Source organism: Schistosoma haematobium, chromosome ZW (genome assembly GCF_000699445.3).
Source record: "Schistosoma haematobium chromosome ZW, whole genome shotgun sequence".
Taxonomy (NCBI): domain Eukaryota; kingdom Metazoa; phylum Platyhelminthes; class Trematoda; order Strigeidida; family Schistosomatidae; genus Schistosoma; species Schistosoma haematobium.
In genome coordinates, this window is record NC_067195.1 from 74,255,591 (window position 1) to 74,277,459 (window position 21,869).

General features: G+C 30.8%; 1 protein-coding gene across 1 annotated transcript in view; it reads left to right on the plus strand.

Moving 5' to 3' along the window:
• The window catches only part of RGS3_2 (Regulator of G-protein signaling 3), a 74,036-nt gene extending 52,769 nt beyond the window's left edge, over nt 1-21,267 (plus strand). The window contains exons 4-5 of the mRNA XM_051218865.1: nt 1,809-1,975; nt 19,390-21,267. Of these exons, the coding sequence (XP_051072457.1) occupies nt 1,809-1,975; nt 19,390-20,097 (875 nt within the window). The 3' untranslated portion in view covers nt 20,098-21,267. The remainder of the gene's footprint in view (nt 1-1,808; nt 1,976-19,389) is intronic.
• The last annotated feature ends 602 nt before the right edge of the window (nt 21,268-21,869 follow it).

Here is a 21,869-nt window from a genome sequence, read left to right on the forward strand (position 1 = left end):
TGGAATTTCTAAAAGTGAGATAAAAAGATTAACATATAACTGATTGATAGTTAAAATATTGGGAATTGAAAATTAGTTTACAAGCTACAATGATAATCAATGATATTGATAATGATGGTAATAATAATAACAATCATAAATACGTTAAGTTGGTTTCAAACAATTTTCTCCAGATTATTGACTTTATTTAATTAAAAATTAACGTGATGCAAACAGAAAATACACTATATTGTATATAGCGGACTTATCTTACTTTTATTTACTTACTTACTTACGCCTCTTACGCCTCGTCAAGGAACTTAGGCCACTCACTAGCATTCTCTATCCAATTCTGTCCTAGAAAATACTTTCCAGTTGTTTCCAGTTACTATTCATCCTTTTCATGTCTGCTTCCAATTCCCGACGCAATGTATTCTTTAGTCTTCCTCTTTTCCGTTTCTCTCCAGGATTCCAAATCAGCGGTTACTTCGTGATGCAGTTTGATGAACTTCTCTTGCAACTCTTCTAGAGTTGCTGCCGGTCCGATCCCCAAGTAAAGAAGGAGGGCTGGTCATGAGGTCAGCGACCTCATCCCATAGAAAACAACCTTGCTAAAAACGCTAACCAGAATAAATAATTTCAATCTTAGTTTGACAACTACTAAAAATCAGAAAGCTTTGAAGAGCTTTTCGTTTTAGCACAGCGCATTCACAATGTCATTATGAATTAAACCCAGAACTTTCAAGGGTCGAGAAGAACACGCAACCTCTAAAGCACTAAAATCATATACAGTTGTGTATATTTCTAACATCTATCAATTCAAGACATCGCGGGATCATCTGTGGTGGATTACTTTTTCACACACGATATGGTTTAACTCCATTAGTGATGGCAATAAAAGATGGTTGTGTAATATCGCAAATGGTCCTAAGTTAGACATGTACACCACTGAATTTGAGTCCTATGTTCTAAAAGTTAAACATTCGCTCGCAAGACCCAAGGTTCTCGATTCTATCCCCATAGGTTGTGGATGGGCATTCTTCATTAGTCGCAAACTAAGATGTTAACATTGTTGGATTCTGGCTCAGCGGTCTAGAGCTTAGGCGTTTGCGTGCGAGACTGCAGGCTTTGGGTTTGAGTTTCGCGTGCGTGATCGTGGACGTGCACTACTGAGAAGTTCTATTCAGGGACAAATCAGCCGTCCAGTATTTCTAGGTTTTTAATGGTGGTCTAACATTGTTCGGTTGGTGACCTCAATAGGAACTTAACAATCTCTACAACTCTATACTGATAAAATAAAACGAATTGTAAAGGTGTTTTGTCATGTTTATGAATTCTTTAGCAGTATATATTTGAGACTTTGGGCAATATTGAATTAACGAATTGTAGGTCAATTCATTAAAGCGCTGATCATGGTATAACACGATCACTAATAATAAACGATGAGATAGATTTTTTTTCTGTCATACTAGGAGTTTATCATCTGTAATGAATAAATGTGTGATCTACTTATAGCATATCATGAAGATTGGGTTTAGTTACAAACTCACCTAGTGTAAAAATTCACTTCAAATCATTACGGCTTCTAAAGCTGAATATTCAGAAATTGATCTTATTTACGAATGGACAAGTTGATTGTTGAATAGACCCACATTAAGATGAAATATCGGTTTAATGATAGCCAATTGTTTGATAGTCATTCAATCGATTTCAGAATATAACATCAATACTGTACTGATTACATAAAAGATAAGATCTAACTATATAGATGTTTAAATAGTTTTCTGATTATTATTTTGCCATTTCAAAAAAAAATTTTGTTTTTCTAGATGGACTTGCTTTATTTAAAGATTTTCTCAGCACTGAATTCAGTGATGAAAATATTGAATTTTGGATTGCATGTCAAGATTACAAACATACTACTAATCCAAAAAAATTGGCTATTAAAGCAAATCAAATATTTACAGAATTCATAGCAGTTCAAGCTAATCGCGAAGTAAGTAATTATATAATTTTTTATCTGCTTATACTCTTACCACCTCTACGACTACGAAATTTGAATCGACAACTGCATCTCTGTGCTAATGGGGTGTGGCAACTCGAACTGATGTACGTACGTACGAAGTTCTACGTTGTTAATGACTGACTGAATAATTTTTTATCAGTGTATATTTAACTAATATTAGTTAGGTTATTGAGGATATAATAAATTGTCTAAAGTCATAATTGTAAACTATTCGATGCCAATTCAGTATTTTGACATTTGGAACAATTAAGGATTCTGTGTCTGTTCTTATATCGGGAAACGAATGAACTCTGTTATTGATTATCATATTATTACAGGGTAGTTGCACAATAGTTCCTGATTTTCAATAGTTACCTAACTGAGGTCTGTTCATGATGTAATACTGCGGAATTCAAGAAACTAATCTATTCACATTATTAAAGAATCATGCTTTACTTACTGCTAAATAAATTCAGGAGTTAAATCTTAAAATCTTGTTAAGAAATCGTGACCAAGTAACTCCACCGTGTTGAGAGTGAGACAAGCTATATATATAATTGAGTTTTTGTCGATTAATAATAAGTCTTTAATAACTGTTTACAAAATTGTTGACAGTGTGTTATAAAAGGGTTTCATGAATCAGTAAGAAGAGAGAGATTGTTTGACAATTGGTTTGTGCTCGCTCATTGAAGATAAATTAGTGATGCAAACTGTCAATTCCATATAGGATGAAATAGCTACTAAGTAACATAATAAATGACTATGAACTCATTTTTGTGTTATGAAAAAAAAAATACCCATTCATTAAGAAGTATTTCAACAAAATAATAAAGTCACAAGTGTAATTTTACCTTCGTAATAACAACATACCAACTAATAGGTTAATTTGTTTAAGAAGTAAGTGGTTGATTGAAAAACTTCGACTCATTTATCTTAACGTATTCATACAAACAGCAGAATTTTAATTATTTACTAATGTAATTTTGTAAAAAAATTGTACACTTTGAAAATAATCCAAAATGGAAAGTGACCATCCTTGTAAAACTATTCATTGTGAAGTAGTAATGGTGAATTACTTCGTCACTCTACTAAAACTCCTACTACTTAGATGCTAGTATAGGACTCCAAATGAAATAAGTCCGCAGGTTTTGCAGTTTGATGATGAGCACTATGTCATCTAATCATTGAGACAAAATTCACTGATGGTAGTTCCTCTCAACGTTAATTACTTTTCGAAAAATTGTGATGATTCCATGTGGGGCTATCGATTTTTGAATTTTCTATGTCTCTTGATTCCCAGTGGTTTATCAGGTGATATTTGTTTGTGGTAAAAACTAGTCCCATAATTTGACTTATTAATTAGTCACACGCTTAAAAACAGTCAACTTCTGTTTATTCTGAAAATATTTCCACCAGGATTTCTGATATGCTATAGAATCCTAAGAAATATATCATTAGTTTTCGTTAAATGACAGGTGTAAGACTAAGTTGGAAGGATGATGTTTCTTTTTAGTAAATTGGTCAGTTCAGAAAGAAGATTTTCCGAATAAATACATGTACAAAGAGTGTAATATTTACTATTGAGAGCATTTAGTCACATTCATTGTCTGCAGGACAAGTATTTATTCACATTTAAAACTGTTCCATCAGCTTATTTACCAAAACTTTTGTTAATGTTCGTTTGTATAGAAAGACGATAAATAAAAATCCTGGGTAAAAATACAGAGACACAGTGTTGTCGCAGTCACAATTTAACATGAGTTATGACAGTTTAAAGTTATGAGCTCGCCATGAGGTCCACCAGTCCCAGTTTCAAACTCTAGCGAAGTTGCAAGCATGTACTTTTAAAGAAATTGGTTTTAGGGTAAAACAACTGTTCAATACTTACTAGATTTTGCCTAGTTATGATCAGTAGTTGATATAGGCAATAAAATTATTTGCTTGAAGTCAGTATACAAGAAGTTAACAATAATAATCAGTGCTATTAAATCGATATTACTTCATTACGAAAAAATAATAGAAATACCCATACTACTTATCATACTGGTTTCTATTACTTTACATTCTTATAGGATAGATAAAACAATCACTAAGGTTTACTGATAAAAATCTATCATAAACAAACATCCTCTTTATTTTTCTCCACAGTGCTAAACTTCTCTTTATACATGTAATAAATGAGTTTGTCTAAAACTAGTTCATTTTACCCTTGAGATAGATTCAACGAAGAAACAAGAAAAGAAAAAAGTTTAAGAAATCATGAGAATAAAATTATTATTTACTTTATGACACTATAATTATAATTTCACGTTTGTTTGTTTGTTTTTTTCTCGTGTTTTTTTTGCTTGTGAAGAGTTTTCTATCCTGTTAGAAGAAAATACACAAGTTATACTTACAATCCATTGATGAATTTAAATGAATTACAAAGATATAGAATGTATCATAAACAAGCAATTCTTTATATGAATTTAAGTTTAATAGCACAATGGCATTAGGATTTTTGCTTAGTGGTCAGTTTCAGAGAGAGAAAAGGTTTATAAGAGAGTTTTTTTGTCCTTCTTCTTCTTCTTCTTCGTCTTCTTCTTCTTCTTCTTCTTCTTCTTCTTCTTCTAAATACCTGAAGTTAAATGGCAATAGACTTAAATCGCGTTAGTCAATAACGGAATTAAATAAGTTAAATAACGAGAATGGACTTTTGAATACATATATTTTGTATATGAAGTGAATGGAATAGAGAGAAGAGAAACGACACTCAGTGGATATGTCGAATAAGCCAACTCCATTTAGTCAAGCGTTAATCAATATTTATAGGCACGAAAAAATAAGTTACAGACATGTGATGAATAGGATAAGAAATATACACACATATATGCGCTCATATAAAAACAGTCAAAATTGATGAGAGAGTATTTAACAAGGTCAGAATGTGACTCAAGTAGAATGAATAGATTGAACTGTCCGAAAGCTACAATAAGGCATATGGGCATACCGACACTACAACTTGTTGAATATGCTTGAAATTCGCTGAATATATCAGTATTCAATTGTTTATCTTTTCTTATACATTTTATTAAATGAATATTAGGTACTTTTATTATGTTCCATATATTTATCATAAGTTGTTTTATAAATGAATAAGAAAGATTAGTTTAGCGAAGAGTTCCCTTTTCAGCGATTTCATCTTCAAAGCTGTACAATTGCAAATATATATACTTATTTTTACAGGATGATAATAATACTGATAATAAACTTCTCTTAGACATGATGACAGTGAGGTAGAACAAACGAAGGTATTGGGTAAAAAACGTTTAAACAGGAAAACTAATAATCGTTTGATTATTAATGGCTTAAGTATTCATCAAATGATAGGTAGGGAAATTATCGTTGGGATAGGATGACTCAGCATGATAAGTTAAATGTTGAAATTGAGATTAAATGTAAACAGGAGGGTCGTAGAAACAGAAATAAACCAGTCGGGGGTAGGATATTTAAGGGGAAGATGGAAAGTGGAGCAGATGACTGTAAAGGAAGAAAAAAATTATAAGACATTAAGATCATGGTAAAAGAAGAGGTTGTACCATTTGATAAATACTTAAGCCATTAATAATCAAACGCTTACTAAACTTTCCTTGTTTAAAAAAATATCTAACAGAAGTTTATTATCAGTATTATTATCATCCTGTAAAATAATTATATGTATATATTTTCGATTGTACAGCTTTGAAGATGAATTCGCTGAAAAGGGAACTTTTCGCTGAACTAATCTTTCTTTTTTAATGTCTTAATGAATGTGTTCCGTTTATTATAAATGAATATCTGCAAATTAATTGGTGTATGTAAGTGTTGAGTGTGTATAAGGAAATTTATAAAAGTAACCGGTGATAACTGAAATTTATGGGGATTTGTAGAGATTGTAGTATCTTCACAGTTGAAATCTAAGCTATACCACCGTTGGAAACCTGAAAGTATTGGGCAGCCATTTCGTCACAGTACGAGACTCTTCAGCATTGCACGACCACGATCACATACTCGGAACACAAAGTCAAGACCTTCGGTCTAGCGCGCGAAACAGGAATTTAATCATGTTAATAATCAGGCACGTCATAAATAACATTGAGTGATCGTCCGATTATATTGCAAATTAAACAAGGTTCTGGAATAACAGCACTGAACTCCAAATCAATTGTTTCCATGTGTTGTGTTAGTTGTAAATTATGAAAGTTATGAATTCAATCTCATATAAAAGCATATCAACGCATATAAAATAATTAACAACATCTAAAATCAAACACATTTCACATCGACCTCACTCATCGTTCCCCTATAACATTCTTTTTTTTTCATCAGATAAATCTCATGCTATTCTTCTTCTCTAAAAATCACTTTATAAATTTTGTGGAAGATACTGATCTGAAAAAAAGTTACACCTATTCTCAAGTGAATAGATTAATTTGAAAATGATTTATTATGATTGGAAATGATTTTAGGAGTAAGTTTTTCTCGATGAAATGAAAGAAAATGGTTAAAGTATTTGGAGAAAAACAACGCTTAGAATGAAAGAGATAGTAAAGATGAAATTGTATTGTTTTGATGTCAAGTGAGTACGCATGTATGTATGTATGTGTGTGTGCCTTATAGAAGTATATTCCAATTTTATTTCATTATGATAAGTTAGCATATAAGTGCAATATGAAAGTGAATATTTGAACTTACATTTTCTAGACATTTTATTGGTATCTGTTAGCAAGAATATACGTATTCGTCGTTGTTTAGTTCTATTTGACGTTCTATATTAAGGGATGCAATTTAAGATATTGAGTATTTACCTATACTCCTGTTTACTCTCTCTACGTGATATACTTCAAAATACATTAGATAGTAGTCTATATTAATTTCTTATATCAGTCTATAACATAAGTGATTTTATTATGCTTGATGAAAATTAGTTTAATCATTAGATGGTAATATTCACAGATTGTCATCAGTTGTAGCTTGATTGAAAAGCCAGTGAGATTTGACATTCATTATGTTCTAGAATTAGATTTCTCAGTATAAGGCATCTACGACCTTTGCTTGGTTCGAAAACAGTACCTTCATATTTTAAAGTTGATGTTTCTTTTTCTTTCATTGAGGATTATTGATTCGAAGTAATAAATTGTGAATAGCCATATTTGATTTTAATAGTTTGTTAAACTTTATTAGTTTATTCCAATTCAAATTCAGTTTGAACCCGTAAATAGATTTTAATATTTAATTGAGTAATTTAATGATATTCTCAGAATGGGAGTTTGTGGAGATTATAGTAGTTTAATAGTTGAGTTTACGAGTCGATTAAAGCTAGATAATCACTGAAAACATAGAAATACTGGACGGCCGTTTCGTCCTAGTATGGAACTTTTCAGCAGTGCGCACCTGATCTCCACAAACCCCCATAGTGTTAATAATCATCATGTGCACACTAACCACTGGCTTCAAGGGGTATCTCCTGGAGTTCTAGTGAGAAGCCATGGCTTGTGGACTTCAACTGTGTCTGTTGTGAGGTAGTTACTCACTGAAGACATTGATGGACGGTGGCGCAATATCGTGGATTGGTTGAAGTTAGACATTAACACCATTGGATGCTGGCTCAGTGATCTACAGGTTAAGCGTTCTCCCGCGAGTCCAAAGGTTCTGGTTTGGAGTTCCATGTGAGTGATCGTGGGTGCTCACTGCTGAAGATTCCCATATTAGGACGAGACGGCCGTCCAGTATTTCTATGTTTTCAATGGTGGTCCAGCTTTAATCGACTCATGAATTCAACCATTAAATTAATAATAGGCATTTTATAAAGAATTATTATTTAATCAAACCATATGCTAAATTTATACAAATGTTTTACTAACATCTGCTTTTACGTCCATCTAAAATAACACACATGCACATACATACACACACAGATACACACTGAAATCGAACAGATGATTAACGTTGGATTATTGATAAATAGTGTTACCTAATATATAATGAAAATTCTCTGTCTGCTTGTATATTTGTCTATCTATTTTACCTTTATAAACATCTTACAAATATAGTTATTTTCGTGTCCGTTGTTGAATATCATCAGAATGGGGTTCATCCTATACTAGGACGAAACGGCCGCCCAGTGCTTCCAGGTTTTCAATGGTGGTCTAGCTTACATCGACTAATGAATTCCAATATTAAAATTACTGTTATTGAATGGTCTATGAAATTATTCGTCTACACATTGAATCAAAGATACCATGTAAAGTAAATCAATGAAATTCATGTCTTCTATTGTTCTAACATTTAGTAGTCTAATATTTCTGTAATAAGAACATTTAGAATTATAGACGTCGAAGAAGAACCTTTGTTGTAATATAGATAGATTATGAAAATTGGTGAATGTTGTGGTTAATATGACGAACTGATCTTAGTTAAACAGTCTTTGGAAACTTGAAGAAAACTAGATATTTGGATCAATTTAGTATATCACTCCTCAACAGAGCGTACCTATGACTCCACCCAAAATGGAACTCAAAACACCTAAGACTTGTTGCAAGATCGCATAGTAGTATATTTCATGCACCACAATACTGTAATGGATTATGTTGGAGACAATTCCTGAAGCCACATAGATCACTCTTCCTGATAACTGTTATTAGAGTACTCTCAAAAGTGTATACATTTCAGAAGACAATACGAAGCGTCAACTACAGTTTATTATTGTACAGAGCAGATCGCTTAACCCCAAGCACACTAAACGGAGTCGAGCAGAAATGTGAATAAGATTGGATGCGAGCGGGTGAATACAGAGGCGAATTAAAACTCGAGTAAAGAGTCGAATGAATTGACATGATTCAAGCACCTATACACGGGAAAGCGAATGAGTCACCGAGCGATGTATGCAAATAATATTCAGATTAGTAAGAGGGATATATACGTGAAGGTTGTAAGACGTGATCAAGCATACATGGTCGTACAGACATACAAAGATGTAGACAAATTGTTTCTGTTCGAATGACATTATCTGCCAAATAAGTTAACTGACAGGCTGAGGCAAAACCAAACGTAGGCACACTTTAGTGTAGATGAGGTGCTATAATATGAATTTTATATATATATATGATAAAATGCGGTTAACTAACCAATAATTGTTCTACATTTGACTCCTGGTGGTCATGTGAATATGCACTACTGATTAGTCGCATTTTAAGAAGAAACAGCTGTCCAATAATTTCTGTCTTTGAATAGTTGTGTATCTAAGATAACTTCATGATGCAAAATATAAGAAAAATTTGTATAGTATTCTATCTAGATTAATTTAGCCAATACAAAAAGGGAATAATGTTGGGCATATTCAGTTTACATTAATAAACTCAAAGTAATATTTCAATGTGAGATAATGGAAGTTTATTGAGAAGGTGAAGTGTATCTAGAGTTTTGAAATAGTTGGCTTTTTCTAGAATGATTCATCAACAATATTTATATCATTGTTATTTCCTGATAAGAATTAGTTTGTGGTGCGTGCTACTTATATTGATATAAGTAGTATATGACGCGAGTCAGGAATGTAATGTCTGGCAGCAGAATATGGGGAAGACCAAGAAAGGAAGAGCGGGAATAGAAAGCAATTAGTATGGAAATGCAAGAACAATGAATTTCGAGACAATTATTGAACATTTTGCAAATTAAGTATTATAGTATGCTTTTTCTATTTTACCTCACCTGTGTTCTCCTTCACTACAAGCTCTGTAATTATCTCATAAGTCACTATCACGGTGTACCTTATAAAAATTAATTGATTTATACTGTAATAGTAGTTGAAACCCAAGTTGTTCCTATGATCATAATAATACGAATTATTTAAACTGATACAAAGTCACTATATAAAACTGAATGATTTAAATAACTTGATTTAAACTTATCATAATTGTTCTGTTGATCCTCCTTAAACTGATAATCTTAAATTGATTCTATAAAATTTTCTACTATCATAAAACATCAGATTATCATTATTATTACTATTATTTTTATACTAATCAGTTACAATGTATCTATCAATACCATATTTAATCAATATTTATTGATTATCGATTTTTAATAATCAATTTTACTATACGTGATCACTATCAACTTATTTAATTTTTGTGTATTAATTTTATTCATCAATAAGATATTAAGTTCAAATGTAAAAAAAATTTATGATCAGCTAATGAAAAACCCCTTTCTGATAAAAAAAACAACAAAAAATGACCAATTTTAATTAGTTATTTGATGAATAGTATACTAATTAAAGAAAAGAAAGAAATAATCCCTGCCTTTAATTAAAATGTCTACATGATTGAAGATTTTTTTCAATATTTTGATTTGTGTTTTTTTTAGTCCAATCTCTCTCTTCCTCTCTCTCTCTCTCTCTCTCTCTCTCTCGCACACACACACTCCACATACTCATGAAAATCATTTTGTGGCATTTTTGAATATTTAATTAAATTGCTGATAGGATACATTATGCATTTATTAGAATTACATTTCAAGTTGTCTAAGAATTATATCTTTTTGAACTAGTCTGTTGAGAAATTTGCTGAATATGCTGAATAGTAGTTTATTCGTAAATTTTTCATTTTCTTTCTGGATAAAACGGTTAGAGTTAATTACAATTGATTGATCAATAGGTGATGATCAATGTTATGTGTGTCAAGTCGTTCTTAGTGCAGATCGAATGCTATCGACCAAGATGCAATGTGGCAACTAGTCTAGGTGACTCGACATTGCGTGTATTATGTTGAGATTAGATGGTGGTTGGAGGTAGGCAATAGGAAACTCTGCACCCGGGTTTTGTGCTACTTGACACTCATCAGCAAGGTGTACCTATAATCTTGAGGGAACTAATGCTCCCTGACGGATTCAATCCTGTGTCACTCAGCTTCACAGTCAGAGACGTTACCACTAGAATTAACTTAACTAGATTGAAATGAGAATTTGTAATTTTTTTTACTGACAACTATCAGTTGATTTTGTTAACCTTAAGTTTTATTAATTATTTGTGACGTTCGTCTTGATATTTTTTTTACATTTGCTCTTCTTGTAGTCTCCAATGATCTAATTTAGTTTTAAATTTCTTTACAATTTTTCTAATCAGTAAATAAACTCAATCTATTCTGATTTGTTTATTAATTGCTGGTTGAAACCAGTATCAAATTTCTAAAAAGCCCTAGATCTTGTCTCTATTATATATATATCCATAATTTTATAGATATATTGGTATAAACGTAGGCATATTGTGACTAGCATGTGACAATTATTATCCATTTGAGCAACAATGAAGACGATCACCAGTTTGTTCGTTATAATGTTTCATTCAATTGGAGCGATTTATTTTGTAGATGATGTCCAGGATGTCTTCTTTGGATATTTCAGTTAGCATAAAATTGATTAAGCTACGTATATTCCTAATGCCTTCAATTTCAGATATATCCTTCATAGATGGTAAGATAACCTACTTACTGACAAGTAATGTAGTATTTCAGTCACTTAGTAATCAATAATCCTATCAAATTAGAAATAATTTATTAATTAATTATGAAAATCATAAACCAATGTAAAGCAAAATTTCATTACAACCAGAAGGACAATCAACCTATGGGTGCAAACAATAATAAGTTTTGATAACAATCGATTTAATTCAATGTTAAAATAACAAGGTGTTAGTTACTATTAAAGGAATTTTGGCAGCTCACTTCTATCGAAAATTTGTTATATCGACTTATGTCTAAAGTTACAATGAAAGCTTCATAATTAAACAATTTAGTTTAAGGAATGAGAATTCACTGAACTACAAATCTTCATCCCACAAAATAATCTAGATTTATTGAGTAGTAAATCATATCTCTATTTCATCAAATCTACTCGACTATAAATAGATGGGATAAATCTTTTTTTTCTAAATCGATCTCAAAATTAACCTTAAATGTCTGTTTAATTTAACAACTTAAACTTGTTCAGTGGAAAAACCTCTTTTTATCATCTCTATCGTGTTCTTCCTTGTCAATCATAGAAGGTTAGGATAATGTAAGCATTGTGCAATACACCCAAAGTTCATTTTGTGTAAAATTCGTACACGATACATAAGTGACTCTTCTCATGATGACAAACATATTAACTAATTGTAGATGAATTATTTAACAGCATGATTTCAAAACCGGTGACGAAAATAGTAGGATTAGAAAATTATGAATAATGTATCCAAAGTAATAGTAGTAGTAGTAGTAGTAATGGTATTAGTAGTTATCTGATTATTCTGTTGATTATGTTTAACCTAGATTAAACTTAATACTAATTTAAGTCATTTTCTTGTATCTAGATATGTGTGTTTGTGAGTGTGCCGTGTGTATGAGTATATGTGACCTCGTAGGATTATCATCACGGGGTCATGGATAATCAGGATAATCACTCAACCGATATATATATATATATATGCCTCTAGAGTATTATACTAATTACCTACTGACCCTACTATATTTCTAATTCATTTTTCTAACTGTTAACAAGTGTTTTTGTATGTTAAAGTAGAAAAATGAACATATTGAAGTAAGGAAACAAAATAAGTTGATACCGGGTGGTCACAAATAAATGAATAGAAACCCCGTCAGAAAAGGTCCATAGTGGCATACTAAATTACGACAATTTAACAATTTCCACGGGAATCCTAACTATATTTATGTTTGAACCAGTGCTACTTAATTTGATAGTTATAATCATCACCATCAATCTGATTAATTCTAAATATTAGTAATCGAACAAGAAGATTAACTGAACAGTTGATATATATTTGTCTCGGTTAATTTATGTGGATGAAACAAAAATTCATCGAAAGTTATACTCAGTAAAGGGCAACTCTACATCGTTTTACTTAGCTCAGCAGTAATATTCCAAAATTATAAGTGATCAATACTAAGAATTATTGTTATGTACCGGTATTAGGAAATGATGGTAAATCAGTTGATGTGGTTGTGGATCTTCATCAAATGTGATGGTTGGCCACGTGTTACGCAGGCCCAACTGCCGTTTACCATGACGCACAATGCTGACTAGTGTTGGAGACGGTTGGAAGAAAGTTAGGGACAGCCAAACCAAAACTTGGCATTAGTGCTTGAAGTCACTAACTTTTAGTCTTAGCCATGTTGGGAGATGCAGACTACTTGGTTGGGGTCCGTGTGACTATAGTAACCAATGGTTAGAGACTCTTGCTGACATGGTTCAGAACCGAACACAATGGCGTCGGTGCATACACTCTTTGTCTCCCCTTAAACAGTGAGATTAAAATTGCTTTATATCTTCCTTTCTACGAACTAATTCTTTCTTCCTGTTCTATATCCTTATACACAATCTTTCTTTTATATATTACTACCATTGAAGTAACTGCTTCTGTGAATTTGGTGTTGATCTTGCTGTGCTAATGAGATGTGGCGACCGATGCAAATATGTGCTTGGTCCTACGTTGTAGCTGACTGACTGACCGATTCCTTGCCCAAATATCTTCATTATTTACAATGAATTTTCGTAGCATTTATGTCAATTTTTTTCTAGATTGTATTATTAAGAATTGTAACTATGGCAAATAATAACTCTTGTCAATAACTGGCCAGATATTTAAAACAAACCTCATTTTAAGCTTGTATCATTTCAACCTCATTATGTGATTGTGTAACACTACAACACAAATGTCATTTTAGCATCCTAATATATTAGGACATTTATTAAATAGGACATAATCATTTGATTTTTTTATTATATTGCATCTAAGTAAATACTTGAATTAAAATGTTAACTTGTAAACTAAGTTAATCATTTTAGGATTCATTGGCTTAACCCTATTTTATTCACTACAAAATCATATTATGATCTGAAATAAATATGTTTGATTGATGAATTTTCAAAACTATGGTAAGATAATAGTGAATCAATGTTTCTTCATTATCAGCAACTTCTAAGTGAAATGAACCTACTTATAATTGATTACAAAAAAGTTCACTTCTTTATGCTTTTTTAATGTTAGGAAACAATAAGACTATGGTTATTGTGGTATTTGAGAATATTTGTTCGAAACTGACTATTTATCGAACGATGATGAGACCATAATTTATGGGCGAACTAATCAGATATATATTACAAGTTTTGGATTTTGACGCAAAATTCATTTATTTGTTTGGCTAAATAGCGTTTTGACATTTTAGCTAATGTCAGTTTGTGATAAAAACCGTAAATCTAAGTCCTATCTCTAACCATCAACTGTACATCATAATCCTTATTTTTAACATAGGTTTATAACTCTTATTTAACCCTAATAAGTAAACGAACATTCTCAAGGTCACGTTGGCATCGCTCAAAGGTTGTCCATAAATTATAATCACACCTAAATGATTATTTCATTTATTGAATATTTTATACAACTTTTAAGGGAAACTCTATATTGACACAATAAATACGCTTTGATTTTCAGTTTTCAAGAATTAACTGATAGTGAAAAATACTGTCATTTATTTTAGAAAATGTCTTAGCATGAAAATGTTATAGTTTACACCATCGACCGGTTTGACATTGTTAGAGATTTTGTTTATTATATTCCAATTCAATGATCAGAACGTAGCATTCATAGTAACCGGTATTATTGCGATTGTACAGTAGTGAACAAACCAGTTGGAAGGGCAGACAGATTTCTTGAGATCTCTGTTTTTCAATGGTTGTTTGGATAAAAATATCCCACGATGTAAAGTGCCACATTCACAATTTACTATGTTTGACTTATGTGATTGTTCTAGCTGGAAGTTCGGAAGTATATGTCCCTAATGAAAACTTGTAATGACATAACTTGAAGTTATAATGCCAGCAGTGTATAGAGATGAAAGATTTAGTTACACAAAAAACTGTAACGAAACTATAATTTATGGACGACATTAGAACGAATCTCAAGTCACCGTGAGAAATATTAGCCAATCAGCAAACGGTCAGCATAGAGTAAAAATATATTATACAAAACCAAAGAAATAAAGTGGATACACTTATAAATGGTTCAAAAACTTTTCATTGTTAGAAAGAGGTTCAGAGGTTCTAAAATCGTAGTGCATGCAGTAGAGGAAATCATCCATATGGCTACAGAATAGTTGGCCACGACCACACAGCTTCAATTTTGTTTGTATGCACTCCGGTTGTTCGGTGGATATAGACACGATGAACATAACCAAGCCTATATAGGCGTCTGTACGCTCTCCAATCATCCTTATATAATGTAGCATTTGGCTGCAGCTAGTGTTACTGGTGCTTTTATTATCCAGTTTGCAGCAATTGTCATAATTTGCCTCAGTCTCAATTTTGATCGAGCGAAAAAAATGCTATTTCTAGCAGACTTCTTCCTTCATTACATATGTCAAAAGACAACATCATCACGATAATGTGCACAAGGTTCACAAGTCATTTGATGATTACCACAATCACACATAAAAAAACTTTTGAGTAGTCTCATTTATCGTAACTGGTCAGTTATACCGTTTTGTTTAAAATCCGCTGTGAGCCAATAGTACATTAATATCAAGTACTGAAATTGGCACTGTTACATCCTAGATCTGTCTACCCACTTTGGTGCTGAGGATAACTTGTCTAATCTAGATTAAGACCTTGACGTGATAGGCTGACTGGCTTAACCTTGAGGCTAGTACGCGTGAGTTCGAAGTGGGGTAGAGAGAAGACAACTATTCTACCACCCGATTGGCTGACAAGCACCCGAGTGAGAGGAAGGCAAGTCAACTGGAACACTACTCGATTTATTCTCGATTCCGATCTGGTTCTCGATTTCAGATCACTGTCAAATCTACATGAATAAATAGATGACTAACGCTACTACAGCGTACAATAATTAGGAAAATACAATTATGTCCAAAACTGGGAAATAGTGTAGAAAATAGAGTACAAAATAATACGTTTAAATTACAATGGCTTTGGAACAAAAAGGACTATGATAATGAATCATACATCGAACGAAAGCTTATGATTTGCAGAATAGACTACGGACAGAAACAAATGTTAATGTTTTACAAGCTTTGAATTAAATTAAATAACGTCCCTAAAAATAGCTTCCACAGTTTGTCAAGGCTCTTTGTTTCTCTGTTCACATCAGGCACCATGACCTTGGTTATTATGGTATGACAACTAAGGTGTTTCATCAAATGTAAAGAATATTTATAGACAATTCTATTTATTCATTGAATTAATTCTTAATCTAAGTTTTTATTCTAATAATATTTTTCGATAATACAATGAGAAGATGAAGTTTACTACAATTATGTGATATATTTGTGCAATAAATTTCGAACAATCTGATCACACATATACATGTTAAGACTTTTATATGTAAATTAAAAGGTCAACTAGACAGGTTAAATAAACACACAAAACAATCTGATTACCACTTTGGATAATAAATCAGTATTACCAGGGTAGGTTAATTGTAAGGACAAATTGTTTTTGAACCCATGAACGGGGTTTCAATTTCAGTATAGCTAAGGCTTCAATAAACCATAGTATACATCCTTGAAGACTTTTATATAACACTACAAATACTGATTTGATATCGACCAGTCTTAATCAAATGTATTCGCAATAGAGGATGATATCTGTCTATCCTGTGATCTTATTTGATCATATATTTTCATAATTCCCTTACAAACATTTTGGTATATTCATTAGTTTCAAAATTGAATATTGAACTGTTCTATTATTCAATTTATAAGATACTTGTAATCAATGTATTAAATATTAACTAATGAAAATATGATATTCAAACAATGTACAATCATAACATGTAATATTCATATTCTAAATGATAGAATTTCTCAAATTCATAGGGAATAAAAAGATTCTAAGTAGTATTTTCATAAATTATTTATTTTTTTCTATTATAAATGATTAGCTAGTTGTCTGTATTATAAGGGTAAAGAAAATCTGATTTGAATACTAATCTGTCAGTCATTACTGATTTCCTTCACCCCTAGAGTACCATAATTCTTTCTTCTTTTTTTTTCATTTCAACTAGACATGAAGTTATACATATTCATATACTTATAAGTAGTATACTATTCATATATTACTTTCTAGGTGAATGTTTTTTATTATGAATGACAGTTAACTGTCTTCAGCAATTGTATTTATCATTGGATTAAACTTTTTAAATCGAAAATTGGAAGAAATTAAAATGTCACATTTTTTTCTTATAAACTTTTTTTTCAGATAATTTTAAAATTGTATCCAGATATTTATCCAATATTCCTAGAGTTTCCTTCTTAGAATGTCTAGAATCTATATATATATATACCATTAGACAGATTCTAGTGCACACCTAGCAATAGAATTAAACATTAGAACATTTAATCCTATAGACTATTTTAAGTTTCGTGAGGGTGGGTGGGTGGGTGGTTGGGGAAATAAATATAATTAATCCATTTAATATATAAAATGTAACATGGAAAAAGAAATAAAGTTTTGAATTAAGAAAAATAACAGTATAGGAAAATTTTAATCTAATTGTCAAATGAATAAGTTTAAATATACTATTGATACTGTCAAATTAATTTCATTGAAAAATAAAAAATAGGCTTTATTAAATGAGTTGAGTTTTAGTTATTCTACACATCAATAATGATAATAAGTCAATGTAAATAAACGGTGACCAGTTGAATGATGACAGTAATGATATATATATATATATATATATATATATATATATATATATATATATATATATATATATATATATATATATATATATATATATATTATTCACTTACTTACACCCGTTACTCCCAATGGAGCATAGGCCTCCGATCACCATTCTCCAATACACTTTATCCTGGGCCTTCATTTCCAGTTCTGTCCAATTTTTGTTCATTTTTCTCATTTCTGTTAACATTTCTCTGCGTAATGTGTTCTTTGGTCATCCTCCTCTGCCATGGTCTTAAGTATGCCGTGTAAGGGCTTGCTTTTTGCCACATTCATAAAAATGAATTCTTTATTAATTTTTTCTAATGTTTAAACACACCTGAAATTTTTTTAAAAATTACCTTTTAATTTAAAAGAATTTACTTTAATAGAATCATGAAGAAACTATAAAGTAATGAACAATTATATGTTTCTAAGTATTAATAACAAGATTGAACTTGATAGTTTCAAATTATAATTGAGCATTATTTCATTTATTTTTTATTCTGAATAAGTCACGAAACATCGGAAATAGAATTTTTCTACTCATTGAGATAGAATAAAAATACATTTATTATTAAATATGTAATTCGTTTCGCAGGGGGCGAGGTCGTGTATGCTCACTGCTGAGGAGTCCCACAATAGGACGAAACGGCAGGTTTCCTATGGTGGTCTAGCTTCAACTGACTCATGATCTTAACCATTGAAATTACTATAATATCCACAAAACCCATCTGATATTAATTCGTTTCATTTCATAACGAAAATAATCTCAAAACACTCTACTGGTTATTTATAATGAATTAATTGTATCTCATGTAAAGCTATTAGAAAGTAGAATATCTTTACAATTGATTTGCATTAAGTTCTAAAGTTTATAAATCCAAATTATTATTCCAAAGTGATAGAAAAGTTTAAAGCCTTTATACCTTTTAAAAATGATAGCCTATAAATTTTGAGGTGGTGAAGAAGATTTGTAGCTCATATTATAAGTCAATAATAGCCAATAAACATCAAGGTCTACTGGAGAAGCTGTAAGCCATCTGTGAAGAAATTTGAACACTTCACTTCTATCTGAAGTTTTTGCTAATGATGTCGTTCAAAATAACGATGAATGCACCATGATCAAACTATTCAGCTTAGAGAACAAAACTCCACCGAATATAAGATTGTTGATATAATAAAGAAAAACATTGTTAATATTGAGATGACTATTATGCAATGTTAAGCTGAACAAGATTGTAGATCAATTGAAATTCTGAAATAGACTAGATAAATATCGGTTACATAAAGAGTAACAGAAGTTAGATTTTCGTTTACAGGTTACTTATACTGTAAAACAGTAAAAAATATAGAAGTGACATGAGTGTTAATTAGTAAAATTTCATTATGTATTTTGAATACTACTAATTATAATAATAGTGATAATACAACGATTTATGACTAATAATAACAATAACAATGCGATAAATTTCTGTCATGTAAATACAAACAAGGAAAGCTGTATGTACTTTAGTCATATTTCGTCATTTTAATGATCGTGATGACTACAAAATTATTGATCCTGAGAATGGGCAAAACATTTGTCAATTAGCAGTAAAGTCTAATCACTACCATTAATTATTTTATTCTGTGATAACGTTTCATTTTTATTTCAGGTTAATTTAGACTCAAAAACTCGTTTACAAACTGAAGCTGATTTATCTAATCCAACAGTGAATACATTAGAAAATGCTCAAAAACGTATACAAGCTTTAATGGAAAAAGATTCATATCGACGTTTTCTACGTTCTGAAGTTTACTTAACAATGTTAAAAGAAGCTAGAGAAACAGCTAAAGCAGCAGCTACAGCTGCATTAGCAGCATCACTTCAAGAAGCTAGTGATGAATTAGATGAACCAGTATTTCAATTAGTACATTCAACTACATATACATCACCATTTTCATTTTTAAGTACATTTGGTAGTACATTTAGTGCACAGAATACACCAAGTTTAACATTACCTGGTGTTGCAGCTGCTGCAGCAAAAGCTGATGCTGGTTTAAATAATATTCAAGATTTACAATTATTAGGTTTATCTACATCAAGGCATATGCGTGAAAATCAACAAAATTATTCATTTGGAAATCGACTTATCACTAATACTAATACTAGTACTAATTTCACTAGTACTAATACTACAGCTTCACCTCCAAATGAAATTATTTCAGAATCTATACAAAGTAATATCACTTGTTGTCAAACTAAATTTACATCAACGACAATAACAACACATTCTACTATTTCTAGTCATAACTATTCTACTCATAATCTAACCGATAGTAATGACACCTGTGATATCACTGATAATGTAAATACAAAATAAATTAATTGTTCATTTATTATTTTCTTTTTTGTTGAAGAAGTTATCATTTATTTCAAGCTAATTTATATTATAGATTACGTAAAAAGAAGAAGAAGCATTTCATTCATTGAATATAACAATAAACATAATACAGTAATCATAATGAAACCAATTAAACCATATACAGATATAAATCAGTTACGTATTTATGAGAATATCAAGTATTGCTTATTTCAGTTTGTATGCTTCCTGTTTCATTACTTCAGTGATTATTATTATTACTATGGTTACGATTACTATTATTACTAATGATATTGATGTTATGTTTCCATTATTTAACTAAGAGCTAAGCTGAATTGTCATGACATTCTTGTCTCATCTTTATTATCTAACCCTTAGTTAAACTATCATCTTATATATTTGATAAACACTGAATAAACAATTGAAAATGTAACAAATTTAGGTTAGAAATGTTACTGATATTGTCGATGTTTTTAAAATCACAAAAAGATTTGAAATCAAACACAATGAACTTGATTTCTCTTTTTCTCTTCACATTATCCCTGTTTTGTTTACTTTGTGTTAAAGTTTTGTTTTCAAAGAGAAAAAATAAAAAAAACAACAACAAGAGTATCTCTTTCTCCATAAGATTTAAATGTTGTTTGATTTATTATTATTTTTTTTTATAACTGTCCCACTATTTTTTTCGTAATTTTCATTTTTTTTTTTGTTTTCTTCCCTCCCCCCACCTCTAACTTCCTTTTTCTTTCGGTTTTTTTGTTTCATCCCCCCTTTGATTTTTCAAAAAAAATCTTTTCATGAAAATTTCATCATGTAGTGTACACAGATTAAGATTTTGTAATTTTTTCTTTTGCTTTTTTTATTAGGAGAATTCATCATCATCATCATCATTTTGTTTCATTTTTCCTTTTTACAATCATAATAATGATAGAGGGAAACGGCAAAAGTTTTAATTAGTTGCTTGAATTGATGCGGAAAATTTCAAAGAAAAAATAATAATTGGTAACATAAAAAAAAGTCAATAAATTGAAGGTATGACAAAAAACTATTTCTTATTTGTACAGATATACAGTAATATTATAAACATGAATATGAACAAAATGTTATATACTGTATCCATGACATTATTCAATGCATTAAAATAATGAATACATTTTTCTGAATATCATATATCTTTTCCGCTCATCAATACGTATATATATAGTGCATATTTAGAATATAGATAAGTAATTTAATGTAGTTGTATTTCGACTAAAATTTGAGCCAGTTGACAATCACAAAATTAAACTCACCAAGTTATTTTTGCCTGATTGAAATCAGTTAAGCTAATGATAATAGAAATTGATGTCTGTATAAGATAAATTAGAAGTTGTTGGAGTGATCCAGAAAAGTTCTTGCAAAAGACAAGCAAGGATCAGGAAACATTAACAAGTGTTTCATCCAGTCGGCGTTCACTTGAAGTTTTAGCCAAAAATATCATGGAATTGAAATGTCACATGTAGAGGTTCTGATTAGCTGATTGCTATACTGCTACTATATTTAGTAGCATTCGAGAATCTTCGAACAACCCAAGGACATTAAAAAATATTATAAAAACCCTATATTTTCTGTGTTAAAATGAACCTTGGAGTAAACTACTTCTCGCATACTTTGCGTCTTCTCTCTCTCGTTGTTCAGGTCGCTGTATAGTTCTAGCTTGGGGGTTACAGAATAGCTTAGGAAACGAATATAGCGTTCAATTCACAAGATTTATCAGAAGTTATATATTTTTC